Genomic DNA, 20,856 nt, shown 5'->3' with positions numbered 1-20,856 from the left:
CGTGTTGAGCAATGAGCTCAGCAGGACATAGAAGTCTCATTTACTTTGAAATAGTACTAATGTAACCACAAACTCGCACGAAGTACTACTTTTTGATCAGAGATCAATAAATATGAAAGCAGTTCTATTATAAATTTAGCGCATCTTGTTTCTAAAAATAGATTGGCTCCTCCCCTTCTACATACTGCCTATATAAATAGAGCCTACATTCTAACATCAAAGCAAATTGTCAAATAATCACGGGTACACTTAGATGTGTTGAGGAATTATCATATATCGTAAAATTCTAATTATTTGCTATAAAAGCCATCACAATTGAGTAATCCTACACAGCAATGACTAGCCTGATCAGCGACTATCGTTATGAGAAGTTCTTGTTAGAGGATTTCTCAACAATTTACAATCTGTATTATAAATATTGGCAAAAAAGTTATAACAAGGACTCAGAAGAACTGAGGGAATTTTTGCCAGAGCAAAAATCTGATGACGAGCCGTTGGATTTGTCTAAAAATAGTGGGCAGAAGGCTGCTGAGACGTTAACATTTTCACCTGCCTATAGAGTGGGAAAGTGCATTGCTGCCACTCCTCTTGATCTGACTATCAAACGTCAGGAATCTACAACTACATTGAGCACCTTCTCTCAATCGCCTATGACAATGTATAGAGATTGTATGAACACATCGGTGAAAACTTGCTGTACAGCGGCAGCGACAGATGTTGGATTAGGTGGGTCAGCTACAAATACAGCAAATATAGTTCAAGGAAGGACTAAGCTCTACAAATGTGAGGTGAGATATTTAATAAGTTTTGTTAGTATTTTTCTAAGCAATTATTTGCAATAAATTTAATAAAAGAATTATAATAATGATATTAGTAATGATAATCAGGAATGGCTAATATCCTCAGGATGGTCTTGCCCATTCCAGCTTAGTAGAACTAGGTCAATAACAGGAAATAGCTTAAATTGTGATAAAAATTATAATAATAATAACAATAAATTAAAAAAAGAGAAGAGAGATAAGTTCTACAAACTGGCTAAAGACAGGGAATTAGAAGACCTCTGTGAATGTAGTAACTGTTGTGATTGGAGAACTAGAAGCGGTGGCAAATATAACAAAAACTCAGGGATGTCGGACATGGACGTAGATAGACATGGCGCAGTTTTCAGCTTTGTTAGGATCTGCATGGATATTACAAAAAGTGCTTGATATCTGATAACAGTATACTAGTACCTTACCAGTTACCAGTATACTATCAGACGAATAGCTGAGAAAAATCAGCAATAAAACTATTGCAAAAACAAAAAATATTTATAATATAGATAATGTGAGTGAATAATCTTCAATCGTTTTTAGTTTGAGTTATTGGTTTTCTGTTTGAGCTTAATAGATTAACTTTAATTACATTAAAGATTGACTTGCAACAAAATTCACATTACAGTTATTTGGTATCAAAAGATTCACCATGTCTTACTCTGTTGTGTTGTAGGTGCCAAATGTGTGGAAAAGTGATTACAAGCTCTTAAAAGCTCAAAAACGAAAAGCCGCTGTAGATTGGAATCTATTTATTTTTCTGACGTAGTCATGATAGTTTGGTTATTGTCTTGTCACATGATGTTCTCACATGAATTGAAAGGCCAATAAAAAGCTCAATACAAACTTATCGTACCACTAGTTTATGGCTAACACTTCGGGTTTTACCGAAAACCCCGTGTCAAATATAGATGCTCGCTACTTTACAGTTTTGTTTCGGTTTGGTCTAATCGGCAAGTCGTAATCTGATCATGTGACCCAATACTTCACAAATAATTTCTGCAACACTTTTTGATTATCACAGGTGACCAACAGGCTCGTCATGATTATCAGACAATGATATGTACTCCTTCGAGGTAAGGCTAAAAAATTAAACGAATTTTTACTGTAAGTTATAAGATATCACTGCTAAAAGTGACAGCATTACAATGACGATAAAATAGACGCGTAAGAACAATAGACATGGTTTTATTGAACTCGTAAAGTATATTTGTGAAAATATTTTGATGAATAAGATTGCAAGAAAGTGTAAACAGAAACCATCTCTCACAACTACGTCACATTTGAGCCGTTTTGGAAAGAGAATCCAAACTCTGGCGGTCTCGTGCGGCTGCGATTAACTATTTGTTTTTGAGCTTTTAAGAGCTTGTAATCACATTTCCACATAATTTTGTACCTACAACACAACAGAGTAAGACATGGTGAATCTTATGATATCAAATAACTGTAATGTGAATTTTGTTGCAAGGCAACCTTCAAGGTTGAGAAACAAATTATATACGTTATCAAAATGAAATGCATTAATTTCTGTATATCTGATTGCAGGCCTGTGGAAAGAACTATAAACAAGTTCGAGACTACCGGGCGCATGTAGCCGCACACAAGAACACCACTCTATTCACTTGCGATATTTGTGATTGCATTCTGTCTACTTCATCAGACTATCTGCTGCATCTGAAGGTAAAGAAACTTTTGCGAGAAATATAATTTGTTTTAATAAATTATTGAATCAAGCTATTAATTTAATTATCAATTAAATTATTAATTATTAAACTATTATTACCAATTTAAAAAATTAAATAAATTAAGTTATTGACCTAATGAAGGGCTCAACCTATTTCAGACACACAACAGGAAAGATTTACACACGTGCCTCCATTGCGACAGGTACTTCAGAGATGGATATACTCTAACAACGCATGTTCGGACTCACACAGGAGAAAAACCATATAGATGTGCTGTCTGCTTTAAGAGCTTTAGGCAGATAGGAACTTACCACAGACATAAGAAAGTTCATAAAGTGCTGTTCACCTAAAACGAGTACATATAGTATAGTAAAGTTCGAGTTCAAATCCCATACAATGCAAATTTTTTCCAGTATTTTTGTTTACTTTGAACAGATTTCCAGGTGAAGGCAGCTTTCAGTATATTAAAGGTTTAATAGATCCATGTCATTATTTTCTTGTCTAAAATGTAAAAGCAACCTTGTGTCATGGCATATATTTTGCTGTTACTTATATTTTTCATAAACTATGTCTATGATTTTGTTTTTTTATGTCACTTTATTATGTAATATCATTCATACTTTTACTTAATAAAAACTGTTATTGTTCATGAATTGCGATGTTTGATTTTTCATATTTTTTACATTCACTGCTGGTTTCAGCAGTAGAAATATGTAGAAAAAGGCAATAGTAGTGTGTGCAAGGTTTTTTATATTGCAAACGCAATATAAAATTATACGCAAACGCAATAACAGAAAAGTAATTTATTGATGATTTCAGGGTGACAAAAAATTCTTGGTTATGAAACTCGATATTTTATTGGCACTCGATTTAATATTTTACGATTAAAATTGTTACAATATTTGTTAACTGGAGAAGATATTTTGTAAGCCAAGTCATAAAAGTGTTTTGCCTTGTTTTCCAGTAGTTTCTACTGGTGGCTAGCTGTTAATCATTTCTGAGAACTTTTAGCAATAGTGTTAAAAGTTCACACTTGATTGCTGCTTGTATTGTCACGTCAAATAACCAGATGCTTATACTGCCAGACCTTAGTTTAAGATAAACTTTATAGATGCACGTTTTTGGCTAACAACATAAAATTTGAGAGTATATTTGTCTCAAACTACAAAACACTTTTCAACATTATAAATTTTTCAAAGCTACACTATTGTTAGTAGCAATAACAAAAATTAATGGAAATTGAAATTAAAACTAATACAACATAAATGAAAGGTTAGTTTAAACTACATCTAGTGTAAGTTAGTGTAAGTTACACAAAATATTATTATCAGTTACTCTACCACGGGTTCTATGCACAACTGCACTACTGCAGTTACACTTCCCTTCAATTGTGTCTCTCAGGTGTATTAACAAAAAAAATTTTCATTGATTGCTAATTTATTTATCCCATTTACGTATATTTTTATACTTTATCAACTTATTATTGCTTGTTTTTCATGTGTTTAATTCGATTTTTATGTAATGCTTTTACATAACTTCAAGTGACACACGCTATATTTAGTTACTTGAGGAAGCTATCGTAAATTGTGGAATGAGAAACAAAAAAATGTATTAAATATGTTGGTTATATAATGCTAAATAACTATATTAATAAACATGTTGGTTCATTCAGAAAATAGTTTTGATATAGGATATTCATATCAGAGATTTGGCTTTGATTTGCTTTTAGATAACAATCATCTAGTGATGATTGTTAAAAGGTAATAAGGAAAAACCTGACTCTTGTCAATCTTCAACAAGGATTATTTCTCCCTTTGTCAAATATACATCACTCGCATTGTGAAATGCTCACAGACTCCCGTTGCGCAATGCTCGAGCAATACTTGCATCCTGTTTGCAGTTCGAGTTAGATGACATTCCTCACCACTTCACGGATAGAAAACCTCAATAGAAAGCAAAGGCAGTTTCAACTAAGACTCGATATTTCATTTGTAGCAGCTGATAGCGCAGGCAGAAATAGTATCAGTAAATCGGTGCTTTCCTATGTATTTCATCGCTGAACTCCTTCGACTGATAAGGACAATCTTGCACCTCTTTGTTTTAAACGAAAAAAGATTAAACAAAATGAAAAATTGAGTTATATTTTATATGTATTTATATATATAAAATATATATAAAATAGTTATATTTTATTTATTCTTTATTTTAATAAAAGTTTTAGTTATATTTATATATTTATATATATATATAGTTATATTGAGTTACGAATATAGGAAAACAGTATGGTACTAAAAAATCATTGTAAAATTGGTATAATATTTACACATCAGTAACATATAAAAACAACCCACACTTTATGGTCTTTTATGCTGTTTTCCTGGCATTTCTCTGCTATTATCTGATTAAAATGTTGCCCTTTGCGGGCGAATGAAATGCAAAAATAGCTTTTCAGGATTGATGGCATTACAGTATTTAATTTCAATATATAGAAGAGGCGAAAATCCAGATTGACATAACTCGGAGTGAATTTAACAGTCATTGAATGGAACTTTTCACATTATGTGCTCTTGTTGGTGGTCTGCTGATAATCAGAAAGCAATGAATTATGCACCAAATGATACCTCAGAACAAAAACTGTTATTAATTTATAATTTGTGATCGTTTCTGGCATAAGATGAAAAACAGCACATACAATAGATTGTGATTTTTTGTTATTTCAACTTGCTGATAGGTTGTGATAATTTAAAAAAAACTTGACTCAGATTTTTTTGCGATCAGAAATCCACTTACTTTATTTTCACGATTGATTCTTGAACCTCCTACCTGAACAACATCTCTCACCCTTTAGTGGTACAAGCCATCCTAAAAGATATGAGCACCCTACTTGGGAAGCCACGCAGTGAAGGCTAGCAGTCCATATAGTACTAATATAATCCTATAGTGTACATAGTTGTAGTATCAGTATGAGTATAGTATCAGGATTAGTGAAATTTTCTAGTTTGCATGGTATATGTGTCATAGACAATGCCAAAGCTTCGAAAAAACAGTAATAACCAAATAGAAAACCTACCTTCTATTTTGTTCATATCTAGTCCAAATCTTGTAATTTACTCTTCTCTGACTCATTTCCTCTTCCTGAAGCCTTGTTAGCTGCTCAACTCATAACGATGCTCTTAAACAGTCAAGCTAACAAGTGATAAGCGCGATGATGTATTTTATATATAAATATGTTATATAATATATTTATATGTAAAATATGTATAAATATATTATAAAATATATTTATATATTTTATAATTTATAAATATGTTGTCTCTAATAAATATTTATATATATTTATTACATAAAATATATATATTACAATAATGTATTTTATGTGATAATACAGCTAACAAAATAATTCTTGATGGCTGAGCTTTAAAACGTTGTCACTGTTTTCTTATATACATTAACTACTTGAGGGTAACTTCAGATTGATAGAACAATAGGTGCAACCATAGAGTTATCTCTCTAGTGGGAGATAACTCTATGGATACAACACACTCTCTAGTAGTGATAAACTACCAAAAGGATGCGTGTATTTGCATCGTGAGTAATATACTTAATTATTTAAATAACAAAGTATCATTTGAATAGTCGAGGCTACAACAAAACTGAATAAACACTTTCCATAATCTTAAACAGGATGCTCTCTGTTTTACAGCCATTTGACTGTCAATTCAGAAAGATTTCCTATTTGTTCAGCTCAGTGGTATTGCAACACACTTAGAATATTCAAATAGCTACTATGGTTACGTTTTAGCTGATTCAGCCAAAGAACTTTAGACACACTAGCCTCTCTTTAGGATCCTCCTAGCTGTCTCAGTGTACAATATATTTCACTTATTAACAAACCAAAGGTTGGCAGCATACTTTCAGATACATGTTAAAAGTTTTAAAATTTGCTGTGCTAAGCATTGAAATATTTTAGAAGATTCATTTTTTAAATAGGACCAGCTGCAAAGCAGGTTTAAACAAATGATACACAGAGTAAAATGAAGTGAAAATAATATTATTTATATAATTCTAGGGAAACAAAAAACAAACTTTGACTAAATACAATCATGAATATGTTATTTTCATGTTATTATTACAATAGCAGACTGAATCTTGGAAGGTCTTCACTGATGTTTGTATTGATTTTATTTTACCATAAGCATGACACTGTCGAGACTAAAATTACAGTATTTAACAATTTGTAAGTGTACAATTTATAAGTATAGAATACAACAACAAAAGAAAAACAATAAAGCAAAAGAGAATAAAATAAAACATACCTATTAGTTTCCTCAAATTATTTCACTAGACAAAAAACAGGACATTTCTTATCTCTGCCAAGGCTCACTATAAACTGGGTGGCAATCTATCGTCTGCTAACAAAACATTGCGTCTAGCGTGATGAAGAGTGGGGATGTGGGAGCTACAGCTGTACTTCAGCTAGCCTATATTAATTGTGATCCGACGACAAAACGAGCGGAGCGAAGTTTGAGAGTTTTTATGATAAATGCATGTGCACACAACTTACGAAAATTATTCATCAACAACGTCAGAAACCCTTGTATCAAAATCTCATCAACAAATTTAACCATATTTTTGTAGAGCCGTTAAAGTATAATGACGATACAAAACACATATAAACCTATTTAAATATGTTACCATGTCTTTGAAGGGTTACCACAAAATCTTAAAACTAGCTCATCTGATCGGATTATACATAAATAGGCCAAAAATCTTTATTTAAACTGGCCAAGCCTTACTTTTATCAAAATTAAGACCGACAAACGAAACGCTGAGCGACAGAGAATAGAACCATTAAGTCGTGCGCACTTCACGAAAATAATAACGTGCACATTTCACCAGTCTATAGCATTGTCGAATTGCCGAAGGTCTCTGTAACTAACGTAGAAGTACAGAAATAGTTTTTTTTGCCGATTTCAAAATAGCTGACATTTTGGAAACTTTTGAGTACTTTGGTATTCTAACTGATGTCCAAAGCAGTGAAAGTAAAGGTCATGTCGATGATATTTTTTCGTACGATTCTTATGAGATTATTACAATATTTAATTATAAGTTTGGATGACTATTGAAGTGTTATAGTCACACTAACAACATCGATGATGGGCAATATGTTACTGTTATTATTTTTTCTAAATAGTTTTTTTAAATAAATTTTCTAAAAATCTATATAAATATCACAACTTCTTGATATTGTTTGCTATGACGTTTTGAAATGTAAACAAAGTTGTGCATTGGTTTTCTATTATTACTGTATTACTATATTATTAATATTGGTTATTCTAATAATATCAGTGCATTTTACTTCTAATATTGCATTTCTCCTATTGCAGGGAGAGATATAAACATATAATCTTTTCCTTTCATTATTGCTGTTTGTTATGACCAAACACTCTTTTAAATTGATTTTCTAAAAATCTATATAAATATCACAACTTCTTGATATTGTTAGCTATGACGTTTGGAATTGTAAACAAAATTGCGCATTGGTTTTTTATTATTACTATATTAATAATATTGGTTATTCCAAAAATATCAGTGTATTTTACTTCTAATATTAGCCAATATTGCATCTCTCCTAGTGCAGGGGAGAGATATAAACATATAATCTTTTCCTTTCATTATTGCTGTTTTTTGTATATAATAACACCCACACCCAGTACATTACAGCCACCATTGCAGTTATCCTATTGCACTGCAGTGCCATTTGACTGCTAATATTGCATTTCTCAACCATCAGTACCCTTTCTTTTTTCCAATATAACTTTGGTTGTGGGCTGTATGATAGTGGACTTTCTAGTGTATTAAAAGTATGTTTGTAATTTCACAGCAACTACAATAGCATCAAGTTTGGGTGTCGACTGTGTGATTGTGATGAAGTGTAAGAAAATGCTCGATTCTTTGTGCAGATCACTTGAAATTGAGACAATGTATATGTAAATGTTTTATCGTCTATACAGATCATAGTATAGATACCTCCCTTCAGACAAATTATAAATTATTGACTTCTGACATGTTCACACCATATCGCGATATGTCGGTGTTGTTCCCTTGGCGATCATTCGTCGGCATTTGCACTGCTAGCTCATGGCATCGTCAAGGCAATGTGTACATTGGAGAAAATTGCTGATCTCAAAATTTCCAGATAGTTCGCAAGTTTCACTTACGACAGTCTGTGCAATGTGTGTCCTTTCGGAAATAGTGATTGGTTGTCACAGATTGCTATATCTATCTTTTAAAATCTTATGAAATTTGCTGCGGGACTAGTATTTTATCATTTTCCTGGCCGCATTGTATAGTGAGAACGGTATGTCACGGAATAATTGCTGATGGGTATGCGAATGGGTTTCTAGTAATGTGAACAATCTTAACATAGATGATCACAGTATTGTCGTAGTTACATGTACATACAACTTCAAGTATTGAGTCAACCCAGTGAGGGTACATTGACAAAGATATTTTCTCAAGCTCCCATTTTCTATGGCTCTGGCCAGAATAAGAGATGGGAAGGAGGGCTACTCTATGTAAAAAAAGCCTCCTATGTGCCATTGTTTTTTAATTTATAACGGAGTTTGATCAATAAATGCGTGACAATTTTTATTTGTAATCATGATCGAAAGATCAGATTTGCGAGAACCAAAAGAAAAGGTAAAAAAGCTGATGTTACTTATCATGATCAAAAACAAGCTTAGTCATGTCAACCTGTAATGTCTAGCATTAATGGTGAGAAAACTTATATATAATTCAAACAACTGACTTACAAGCTGGTACACACTGTATTGCAGTATGTTGGGGTTGTCCTCTCTACAATTATTTGTACACCATGTGCAGATTGATGGCATTGTAGAGGCGATGCAGATATGTTGGGAAACATTGCTGCTGTCAGTGTCAGTGTGCTCCTACAGGATTTCCGTAGTGTGCATGACTTTGCTGAATGGTATTGGCTGTTACAGTTTGCTTGATCTATACTTCCCTTCATGATAGTTACTGCCGGAGCTTTACTGTTAATGGTATTTCAGCAACGTATTGCATAAGGAAAGTTCTATGGTGCAAACTATTTACTGATGTAAACACAGATAGGTTTGTGACAGTATGAACACTTTTATTGCGGATGATCTCCGATCTGCTGCGAGATTACTGACAATGTACTGTGTGTATCAGACTAGAGGAAAGCTTCACAATTTCCAACAATCACGTGGTGATTCGGCATTTTAATTTTGAAATATCTAATCGAATTGCGAATCTAATCGAATATTATGTGAAAAAACTTTTCAATTTTTGTTAATATTTAGTTGTGTATTTTAACTTGAAAAGAAACTGTTTTGTGTTCGTGATAATTAGAAACATGCATTTAATGAGTACCTGTGTGAAGGCCATGAAATGAGCTTATTATAAAACTAAAAGGCCCATAGGTTTTAGTTCCAGCATCGCTCAGTCTGAAACCCGCCAGGTGTGAGATAATCACCATTAAAACGATTATATTGTTTATACGACTGGCGATATCTCTTAATGTGGTGGCAATTTTAAAATCGTCTCCCTTCAAAATTGTCACCAAACAACTAATTCGCTGTATTGCTAAAACCTACTTTGGAGGCCGTGCTATCTAATATTCTCTAAGAATCTAAGAATTAGCATAACCCACACTCTGCTAGTTGAACTACATGGGAGTTATGAAACAATACAAGTCAAATAACAATGACCCTAGAAATAACTTATTCTGAAACAAACTCAGCTAAAATAAATAGGAAGATGAGCCTCAGACATAGCATTGTATGCGTATGTCAAGCATGGCAAACTTCTATTAAGCTGTATCAAGAAAATTAAAAAATTGGTAAAAATTAGAAAATTAAAAAAATAGATGAGAACGAGAAAAACAAGACAACACATAATTTACTTACCTATTTTTTCTGTTTTTGGGTTTCTAATTTTTAATTTGTTTGTTTTTAATACGGTCTAATTTGTGCCAAATGGCCGGTGTAAGTAAAGTTAAAATATATTAACAACATCGGCTAAAATAAATAAGTATATGAGCCATAGACATACCATTGTATGGGCATGTTAATTGTTCACTATGACAAACTTCACAAGAAACTTAGCCAATAAAACTTTTAACCAAAGTACTAAAAATAAACTATAGAAAATTAATAGAAAATAGATAGGAACGCATAAAAAAATGAAAAAGCTTAATAATGATAAACCAACAGATGCTCATCTGGGGAACATATTAATGATAACATTCAAAGCTGGCCACGGAAAATAATGGCATAAATTTTAAAGGAGATGAGAGCACTATATAGTAGGTCTAATTATATACTTATACTACATTTACATGTATATAATATACATATATTATAAATAAATTTATAACTAATTGAAATAATATACAATTATAAATACGAGGGCGATTCGATAAGTAAAGATGATTTCCTTTTAAGTTAGAATATTATTGTGATACATGCATAATTTTTTGGAGTTATGTTCTTTTAGGTGTTTTCTTCACACTAATCTTTTTCAATAACTTTGAGACTATAAATTTTTTTGGAGACTATTTCAAAATGGCTGCCCCTCTTGAAATTTGCTCACATGTTGAACAGAGAGCTGTAATAAGATTTTTGTCAAGTGAAGGGGTCAAACCAAGTGACATTTATAGGAGAATGAAAGCTCAATATGGTGACAGTTGTTTAAACCAAAACAGAGTTTTCAAATGGGCTAGCAGTTTTAAGGAAGGAAGGACCTCTATTGAGGATGAACCAAGGTCAGGCAGGCCAAAAGAGGCAGCCACACCATACAATTTGGTGGCTGTGGAAAGCTTGTCAGAGCAGACAGGAAGATAAAGGTAGAGGAAATTGCTGAATAATTGGGCATCTCCATTGGAACAGTGCATTCCATTCTTCATGAAGATCTTGGGTACTCAAAGGTGTGCTGCAGGTGGGTACCCAAAATGCTCAGTGATGCCAACAAAGCTAAGCGATTGGAAATGTCTAGGAAGAATCTGGACAGGGTTCAAAAAGGTGATTCCTTTTTAAACAGACTTGTGATGAGACCGAGGTGGCACACTATGAGCCAGAGTCAAAGCAGCAGTCATTGACGTGGAAACACCCATCATCTCCTGTCACAAAGAAGTTCAGAGCGCAGAGAAGTGTCAAGAAAGTGATGTTGACAGTGTTTTGGGATGTGAGAGGCCCCATTACAGTAAGCTTTCTTGAGCAGGGAACCACAGTAAACAGTGAAAATTACTGCCAACTGCTACAGCAAGTCAAGAAGGACATTAAGAACAAAAGAAGAGGCATGCAATCTCGTGGCGTCATTCTCCACCAAGACAATGCAAGGCCCCACACTGCCATTCGAACCATTGAGACCATAAACCAATTAGGTTGGGAACTGTTGGACCACCCACCATACAGCCCTGATCTTGCACCTTCTGACTATCATATCTCGTATGTATTGTTAATTATAGTTCCTATTATTCTTACTTGCAGTTTTCTTCTATATTTTATGAACTCTAGTGGTTGTCTTATTCAACCAATAAAAATACTGAGCAGGCAGACTGAGAGTGAAACTAGTTAGTGAAACTGTTTTAAATCTGTTTCAACTCAGTGACACTAGTTACTGTCTCTTTTTCCAAAGTGTCAGCAGAAATGGAATTATGAAGTCAGCATCATGATTTTACTGTGTAAACTTTGCAGCAGTAAGTCAAGTTAGATTTGAGTTGTGTTGTGCAGACCGGTGCTGCTGGCTGGTAAATATATTTTTTAATTTGGCTGCTACGATATAATCCTATTCCATGCACTTGTTCAAAGTTTGACATCAAATAAAAGTTTGGATGAGAAAAGCCTGCTGTCATTTTAGTGTAAGAAGATAGTGTAGTCGGACTATAATGATTTCTAGTTTTGTTGTATTTAATATGACCATGAGAATGTGTTCTTTGCGTGTAAATTAGTCTAAGATGTTTAGCAAGTCTGGCCAGGTGAAAAGTTGAAGGTGCCAGACTCAAGTGTTACTACATGTTCTGAAACAGTGTATTAGTGTTCTTGTCCACAATTGTTTGCGTGGGTTCAAATCCCACTCCTGACAAATGTTTTGCTACGACAACACAATTTGCATTTGCGTTACGTTCCGTGTAATTCAACTTCATCGTAGTAAGACAGTGAGCAGTTTTTAACAAATATATTTTGCAATATCAAACATTTTGTATTTGTGTTACATCGTGTGTAATTTAATTTCAGCATACTGAATAAGTGTGTCAGGATAGCAGATTGGTCCAAAGTGCCAAACTTGAGTGTCAATGCTTCCACTATAGCGGTTTACTAGTGTTCTGGTCCAACCATGTGGGCGTGGGTTCAAATACCACTTCTGACAACATGTTTTGCTATTACATCACAACATGCATTCGTATTACGTTGCATGTAATTCATTATCATCGTACTAAAACAGTCAACACTTTTTAACAAATATATTTTGCAATAACAGACCATTTGCATTTGTGTTACCTTATGTGTAATTAAAACTCAGCGGACTGAATAAGTCTGTTAGAATACCCGAGTGGTCGAATGTGCCTGACTTGAGTGTTATTGCTTTCAATTCAGCATTGCACTAGTGTTTTAGTCCGCACAATTGGGCGTGGGTTCAAATCCCTTTTCTAACAACATATGTTGCTATTACAACACAACTTGCATTCGTGTTACGTTGCGTGTAATTCAATTTCAGCGGACATTAATAGTGAGCATGTCAGGATGGCCGAGTGGTCTAAGGTGCCAAACTCAAGTGTTAATGCTTCCACTGTGGCAGTGTATAAGTGTTCTGGTCCAAATATGTGCGCGTGGGTTCAAATCCCACTCCTGACAATATATTTTGCTATTATAAAACAACTTTCATTCACGTTACGTTGTGTTAAATTTAATTTCAGCATTCTTAATAAGCGTCTCAGGATGGCCGAGTGGTCTAAGGCGCCAGACTCAATTGCTAATGCTTACACTGTAGCAGTGTATTAGTGTTCTGGTCCACATATGTGGGCGTGGGTTTGAATTCCACTCGTGACAATATATTTTACCATTACAACACAAATAGCACTCGCGTTACATTGTGTGCAATTCAATTTCAGCGTACTTAAGCAGTCAGCATGTCAGCATGGCTGAGCGATCAAAGGCGCAATAGTTAAGTGTTGATGCTTCCACTATAGCAGTGTATTAACGTTCTGGTCCACATACATATGTGGGCTTGAGTTCAAATACTACTTCTGACATTATATTTTGCGATGACAACGCAATTTGCAGTCGTGTTACTTTGCGTGCAATTCAATTTCAGCGGACTTAAAAAGTCAGTGCATCAGGATGCCTGAGCAACCTAAGGCGCAAGACTTAAGAATTAACACTTCCACTATAGCAGTGTGCTGGTGTTCTGGTCCACACATGTGGGCGTGGGTTCAAACCCCACTCCTAACAATACATTTTGCTATTATAACACAACTTTCATTCATGTTACATTATGTTAAAATCAATTTCAGCAGTTTATTACGCATGTCAGGATGGTCGAGTGGTCTAAGGCACCAGACTCAAGTGTTAATGCTTGCACTGTAGCAGTGAATTAGTGTTCTGGTCCACATGTGTGGGCGTGGGTTCAAATCCTACTCCTGACAACATATTTTGCTATTACCTCACAAATTGCATTCGTGTTACGTTGCGTGTAATTCAATTTCTGCGGACAAACATTCAACAGTTTTAAACAAATATATTTTGAAATACCAGACAATTTCCATTTGTGTTACATTGTGTGTAATTAAAGTTCAGCATACTGAAAAAGTGTCTCAGAATAACCGAGTGGCCCAAAATGCCAAATGTGAGCGTTAATCTTTCCAACTTCGCATTGTACTAGTGTTCTAGTCCACACACGAAGGTGTAGGTTCAACTCCCACTCCAAATGCAATATATTTTGCTATTACAAAACAATTTGCATTCGTAATATGTTGCGGGAAATTCAATTTCAGCGCGCTTAAACAGACAGCAGGTTTGGATAGCCGAGTGGTCTTAGGCGCCAGACTTAAGTGTTAATGCTGCCGCTATAGCATTGTACTATTGTTCTGGTTCAAAAAGGTGGGCATGGGTTCAAACCCCAATGCTGACAATATATTTCGCTAATACAACACAACTGTCATTCGTGTTACATTGTGTTAAATTTAAGTTCAGCTCTGCTTAATAAGCATATCAGGATGGCCGATCGGTCTAAGGTGCCAGACTCAAGCGTTAATGCTTGCACTGTAGTAGTGGATTAGTGTTCTGGACCACATATGTGCGTGTGGGTTCAAATCCCACTCCTGACAATATATTTTGCTATTACAAAACAATTTGTATTCGTATTACGTTGCGGGTAATTCAATTTCAGCGTACTTTAACAGTTAGCGTGTCAGGATGGCCGAGCGGTCTAAGGCGCCAGACTTAAGTGTTAATGCTGCCACTATAGCATTGTACTAGTGTTCTGGTCCACACATGTGGGCGTGGGTTCAAACCACACTCCTGACAACATATTTTGCTATTATAACACAACTTTCATTCATGTTACATAGTGTTAAATTCAATTTCAGCGGTTTATTACGCATATCAGGATGGCCGAGTGGTCTAAGGCGCCAGACTCAAGAGTTAATGCTTGCACTGTAGCAGTGTATTAGTGTTCTGGTCCACATATGTGGGAGTGGGTTCAAATCCCACTCCTGACAACATATTTTGCTATTACCTCACAAATTGCATTCGTGTTACGTTGCGCGCAATTCAATTTCAGCGAACAAACATTCAGCGGTTTTAAACAGATATATTTTGAAATACCAGACAATTTCCATTTGTGTTACATTGTGTGTAATTAAAATTCAGCATATTGAATAAGTGTCACAGAATAGCCGAATGGCCCAAAGTGCCAGATGTGAGTGTTAATCCTTCCAACTTAGCATTGTACTAGTTTTCTAGTCTACACACGAGGGTGTAGGTTCAACTCTCACTCCAAATCCAATATATTTTGCTATTACAAAACGATTTGTATTCGTATTACGTTGCGGGTTATTCAATTTCAGCGTACTTTAACAGTCAGAAGGTCAGGATGGCCGAGTGGTCTTAGGCGCCAGACTTAAGTGTTAATGCTGCCGCTATAGCATTGTACTAGTGTTCTGGTTCACACATGTGGGCGTTGGTTCAAACCCCCCCCTGACAATATATTTTGCTATTATAGCACAACTGTCATTCGTGTCACAATGCGTTAAATTTAAGTTAAGCTCTGCTTAATAAGCGTGTCAGAATGGTCGAGCGGTTTAAGGCGCCAGACTCAAGTGTTAATGCGTCCACTGTAGATGTCTGTTTGTGTTTTGGTCCACATTTGCAGGTGTGGGTTCAAATCCCACTCCTGACAATATGTTTTGTTATGGCCACACCATTTGCATTCCTGTTACGTTACATGTAATTCAATTTCATCGTACTAAAGCAGCCAACAATTTTTTACAAATATATTTTGCTATTACAAAACAATTTGTATTCGTATTACGTTGCGGGTAATTCAACTTCAGCGTACGTTAACAGTTAGCGTGTCAGGATGGCCGAGCGGTCTAAGGCGCCAGACTTAAGTGTTAATGCTGCCACTATAGCATTGTACTAGTGTTCTGGTCCACACATGTGGGCGTTGTTCAAACCCCCCTGACAATATATTTTCCTATTATAGCACAACTATCATTCGTGTTACACTGTGTTAAATTTAAGGTCAGCTCTGCTGAATAAGCATATCAGGATGGCCGATCGGTCTAAGGTGCCAGACTCAAGCGTTAATGCTTGCACTGTAGTAGTGTATTAGTGTTCTGGACCACATATGTGCGTGTGGGTTCAAACCCCACTCCTGACCATACATTATGCTATTACATCACAATTTGCATTCGTGTTTCGTTGCTTTTAATTCAATTTCAGTGTACTAAGACAGCCAGAGGGTTTAAACAAGTATATTTTGAACTACCAGACAATTTCCATTTGTGTTACATTGTGTGTAATTAAAGTTCAGCATACTGAATAAGTATCTCAGAATAGCCGAGTGGCCCAAAGTGCCAGATGTGAATGTTAATCCTTCCAACTTAGCATTGCCCTATTGTTTTAGTCCACACACGAGGGTGTAGGTTCAAATCCCACTCCAAATCCAATATCTTTTGCTATTACAAAACATCTTGTATTCGTATTACGTTGCGGGTTATTCAATTTCAGCGCACTTAAACAGTCAGCAGGTCAGGATGGTCGAGTGGTCTAAGGCGCAGGACTCAAGTGTTAATGCTTCCACTGTAGTAGTGTGCAAGTGTTTTGGTCCAAATATGTGTGCGTGGGTTCAAACCCCACTCCTGACAATATGTTTTGTTATGACGACACAATTTGCATTCGTGTTACGTTCCATGAAATTCAATTTCGTAGTACTTAAGCAGCCAACAATTTTTCACAAATATATTTTGCAATAACACACAATTTGCATTTGTGTTACATTGTGTGTGAATTAAATTCAGCATACTGAATAAGTGTCTCAGGATAGCAAAATGGTCCAAAATGCCAGACTTGGGCGTTTATCTTTCCAACTTGGCATTGTACTAGTGCTCTAGTCCACAAATGTGGGCATGGGTTCAAACTCCACTCCTGACAATAGATTTTGCTATGACAACATTATTTGCATTCGTGTTAGGCTACACGTAAGTCAATTTCATCGTACTAAGACAGTCAGCAATTTTTAACAAAATGTTTTGCAATAATACACAATTTGTATTTGTGTTACACTTTGTGTAATGGGTTCAAACCTAACTCCTAACAATACATTTTGCTATCGTAACACAACTTTCATTCATGTTACATAGTGTTAAATTCAATTTCAGCAGTTTATTACGCAGGTCAGGATGGCCGAGTGGTCTTAGGCGCCAGACTTAAGTGTTAATGCTGCCGCTATAGCATTGTACTAGTGTTCTGGTTCACACATGTGGGCGTGGGTTCAAACCCCACTGCTGACAATATATTTTGCTAATATAACACAACTGTCATTCGTGTTACATTGTGTTAAATTTAAGTTAAGCTCTGCTTAATAAGCGTGTCAGAATGGTCGAGCGGTTTAAGGCGCCAGACTCAAGTGTTAATGCGTCCACTGTAGATGTCTGTTTGTGTTTTGGTCCATATTTGCAGGCGTGGGTTCAAATCCCACTCCTGACAATATGTTTTGTTATGACCACACAATTTGCATTCGTGTTACGTTACATGTAATTCAATTTCATCGTACTTAAGCTGCCAACAATTTTTAACAAACATATTTTGCAATAACACACAGTTTGCATTTGTGTTACATTGTGTGTAAATTAATTTCAGCATACTGAATAAGTGTCTCAGGATAGCAAAGTGGTCCAAAGTGCCAGACTTAAGCGTCAATCTTTCCAACTTGGAATTGTACTAGTGTTTTGGTCCACAAATGTGGGCATGGGTTCAAACTCCACTCCTGACAATAGATTTTGCTATGACAACATTATTTGCATTCGTGTTACGCTACACGTAAGTCAATTTCATCGTACTAAGACAGTCAGCAATTTTTAACAAAATGTTTTGCAATAATACACAATTTGTATTTGTGTTACACTTTGTGTAATGGGTTCAAACCCAACTCTCAACAATACATTTTGCTATCATAACACAACTTTCATTCATGTTACATAGAGTTAAATTCAATTTCAGCAGTTTATTACGCATGTCAGGATGGCCGAGTGGTCTAAGGCGCCAGACTCAAGTGTTAATGCTTGCACTGTAGCAGTGAATTAGTGTTCTGGTCCACATGTGTGGGCGTGGGTTCAAATCCCAATCCTGACAACAAATTTTGCTATTACCTCACAAATTGCATTCGTGTTACGTTGCGTGTAATTCAATTCCAGCGAACAAACATTCAACAGTTTTAAACAAATATATTTTGAAATACCATACAATTTCCATTTGTTTTACATTGTGTGTAATTAAAGTTCAGCATACTGAAAAAGTGTCTCAGAATAGCCGAGTGGCCCAAAGTGCCAGATGTGAGCGTTAATCTTTCCAACTTCGCATTGTACTAGTGTTCTAGTCCACACACGAAATTGTATGTTCAACTCCCACTCCAAATGCAATATATTTTGCTATTAAAAAACAATTTGCATTCGTAATATGTTGCGGGAAACTCAATTTGAGCGCACTTTAACAGACGGCAGGTTTGGATAGCCGAGTGTTCTTAGGCGCCAGACTTAAGTGTTAATGCTGCCGCTATAGCATTGTACTAGTGTTCTGGTTCACACATGTGGGCGTGGGTTCAAACCCACTGCTGACAATATATTTTGCTAATATAACACAACTGTCATTCGTGTTACATTGTGTTAAATTTAAGTTCAGCTCTGCTTAATAAGCATATCAGGATGGCCGATCGGTTTAAGGTGCCAGACTCAAGCGTTAATGCTTGCACTGTAGTAGTGGATTAGTGTTCTGGTCCACATGTGTGGGCGTGGGTTCAAATCCCACTCCTGACAACAAATTTTGCTATTACCTCACAAATTGCATTCGTGTTACGTTGCGTGTAATTCAATTTCTGCGGACAAACATTCAACAGTTTTAAACAAATATATTTTAAAATACCAGACAATTTCCATTTGTGTTACATTGTGTGTAAATTAATTTCAGCATACTGAATAAGTATCTCAGGATAGCAAAGTGGTCCAAAGTGCCAGACTTAAGCGTTAATCTTTCCACCTTGGCATCGTACTAGTGTTTTGGTCCACAAATGTGGGCATGGGTTCAAACTCCACTCCTGACAATAGATTTTGCTATGACAACATTATTTGCATTCGTGTTACGCTACACGTAAGTCAATTTCATCGTACTAAGACAGTCAGCAATTTTTAACAAAATGTTTTGCAATAATACACAATTTGTATTTGTGTTACACTTTGTGTAATGGGTTGAAACCCAACTCCTAACAATACATTTTGCTATTATAACACAACTTTCATTCATGTTACATAGTGTTAAATTCAATTTCAGCAGTTTATTACGCATGTCAGGATGGCCGAGTGGTCTAAGGCGCCAGACTCAAGTGTTAATGCTTGCATTGTAGCAGTGAATTAGTGTTCTTGACCACATGTGTGGGTGTGGGTTCAAATCCCACTCCTGACAACATAATTTGCTATTACCTCACAAATTGCATTCGTGTTACGTTGCGTGTAGTTCAATTTCTGCGGACAAACATTCAACAGTTTTAAACAAATATATTTTGAAATACCAGACAATTTCCATTTGTGTTACATTGTGTGTAATTAAAGTTCAGCATACTGAAAAAGTGTCTCAGAATAGCCGACTGGCCCAAAGTACCAGATGTGAGCGTTAATCTTTCCAACTTCGCATTGTACTAGTGTTCTAGTCCACACACGAGGGTGTATGTTCAACTCCCACTCCAAATGCAATATAATTTGCTATTACAAAACAATTTGAATTCGTAATATGTTGCGGGAAATTCAATTTGAGCGCACTTAAACAGACGGCAGGTTTGGATAGCCGAGTGGTCTTAGGCGCCAGATTTAAGTGTTAATGCTGCCGCTATAGCATTGTACTAATGTTCTGGTTTACACATGTGGGCGTGGGTTCAAACCCCACTGCTGACAATATATTTTGCTAATATAACACAACTGTCATTCGTGTTACATTGTGTTAAATTTAAGTTAAGCTCTGCTTAATAAGCGTGTCAGAATGGTCGAGCGGTTTAAGGCGCCAGACTCAAGTGTTAATGCGTCCACTGTAGATGTCTGATTGTGTTTTGGTCCATATTTGCAGGCGTGGGTTCAAATCCCACTCCTGACAATATGTTTTGTTATGACCACACAATTTGCATTCGTGTTACGTTACATGTAATTCAATTTCATCGTACTTAAGCTGCCAACAATTTTTAACAAACATATTTTGCAATAACACACAGTTTGCATTTGTGTTACATTGTGTGTAAATTAATTTCAGCATACTGAATAAGTGTCTCAGGATAGCAAAGTGGTCCAAAGTGCCAGACTTAAGCGTCAATCTTTCCAACTTGGAATTGTACTAGTGTTTTGGTCCACAAATGTGGGCATGGGTTCAAACTCCACTCCTGACAATAGATTTTGCTATGACAACATTATTTGCATTCGTGTTACGCTACACGTAAGTCAATTTCATCGTACTGAGACAGTCAGCAATTTTTAACAAAATGTTTTGCAATAATACACAGTTTGTATTTGTGTTACACTTTGTGTAATGGGTTGAAACCCAACTCCTAACAATACA

The 20,856-nt window shown here is 35.5% G+C and overlaps 1 protein-coding gene and 6 non-coding genes across 7 annotated transcripts; all 7 read left to right on the top strand.

Moving 5' to 3' along the window:
• Positions 1-258: 258 nt before the first annotated feature.
• Positions 259-3,150, top strand: LOC137402028 (zinc finger and SCAN domain-containing protein 4-like). Its single transcript, XM_068088495.1, has 3 exons — positions 259-788; positions 2,358-2,492; positions 2,656-3,150. The coding sequence occupies exons 1-3, from the start codon at positions 336-338 to the stop codon at positions 2,845-2,847; spliced, it is 780 nt and encodes a 259-aa protein (XP_067944596.1). The 5' UTR covers positions 259-335; the 3' UTR covers positions 2,848-3,150.
• A 10,919-nt stretch (positions 3,151-14,069) lies between these two features.
• On the top strand, positions 14,070-14,186 carry Trnal-caa (transfer RNA leucine (anticodon CAA)). The gene is made up of 2 exons: positions 14,070-14,107; positions 14,141-14,186. It is a non-coding gene; the product is annotated as a tRNA-Leu (tRNA).
• A 763-nt stretch (positions 14,187-14,949) lies between these two features.
• On the top strand, positions 14,950-15,066 carry Trnal-uaa (transfer RNA leucine (anticodon UAA)). Its single transcript has 2 exons — positions 14,950-14,987; positions 15,021-15,066. It is a non-coding gene; the product is annotated as a tRNA-Leu (tRNA).
• Positions 15,067-15,143: 77 nt separating this feature from the next.
• Trnal-caa (transfer RNA leucine (anticodon CAA)) lies at positions 15,144-15,260 on the top strand. Its single transcript has 2 exons — positions 15,144-15,181; positions 15,215-15,260. It is a non-coding gene; the product is annotated as a tRNA-Leu (tRNA).
• A 2,178-nt stretch (positions 15,261-17,438) lies between these two features.
• On the top strand, positions 17,439-17,555 carry Trnal-uaa (transfer RNA leucine (anticodon UAA)). The gene is made up of 2 exons: positions 17,439-17,476; positions 17,510-17,555. It is a non-coding gene; the product is annotated as a tRNA-Leu (tRNA).
• Positions 17,556-18,279: 724 nt separating this feature from the next.
• Trnal-caa (transfer RNA leucine (anticodon CAA)) lies at positions 18,280-18,396 on the top strand. Its single transcript has 2 exons — positions 18,280-18,317; positions 18,351-18,396. It is a non-coding gene; the product is annotated as a tRNA-Leu (tRNA).
• A 1,206-nt stretch (positions 18,397-19,602) lies between these two features.
• Positions 19,603-19,719, top strand: Trnal-caa (transfer RNA leucine (anticodon CAA)). The gene is made up of 2 exons: positions 19,603-19,640; positions 19,674-19,719. It is a non-coding gene; the product is annotated as a tRNA-Leu (tRNA).
• Positions 19,720-20,856: the final 1,137 nt, after the last annotated feature.

Source organism: Watersipora subatra, chromosome 8, assembly GCF_963576615.1.
Source record: "Watersipora subatra chromosome 8, tzWatSuba1.1, whole genome shotgun sequence".
Classification (NCBI taxonomy): Eukaryota; Metazoa; Bryozoa; class Gymnolaemata; order Cheilostomatida; family Watersiporidae; genus Watersipora; species Watersipora subatra.
This window is presented reverse-complemented; position numbering and strand designations above follow the sequence as displayed.

What these genes read in the sequence shown, in the direction of transcription:
- LOC137402028 (XM_068088495.1), top strand. Translation starts at nt 336, where the DNA reads ATGACTAGCCTGATCAGCGACTATCGTTATGAGAAGTTCTTGTTAGAG. An exon ending in CTAAGCTCTACAAATGTGAG is followed by an intron (nt 789 to 2,357) that starts GTGAGATATTTA and finishes ATCTGATTGCAG; the next exon opens with GCCTGTGGAAAGAACTATAA. An exon ending in ACTATCTGCTGCATCTGAAG is followed by an intron (nt 2,493 to 2,655) that starts GTAAAGAAACTT and finishes AACCTATTTCAG; the next exon opens with ACACACAACAGGAAAGATTT.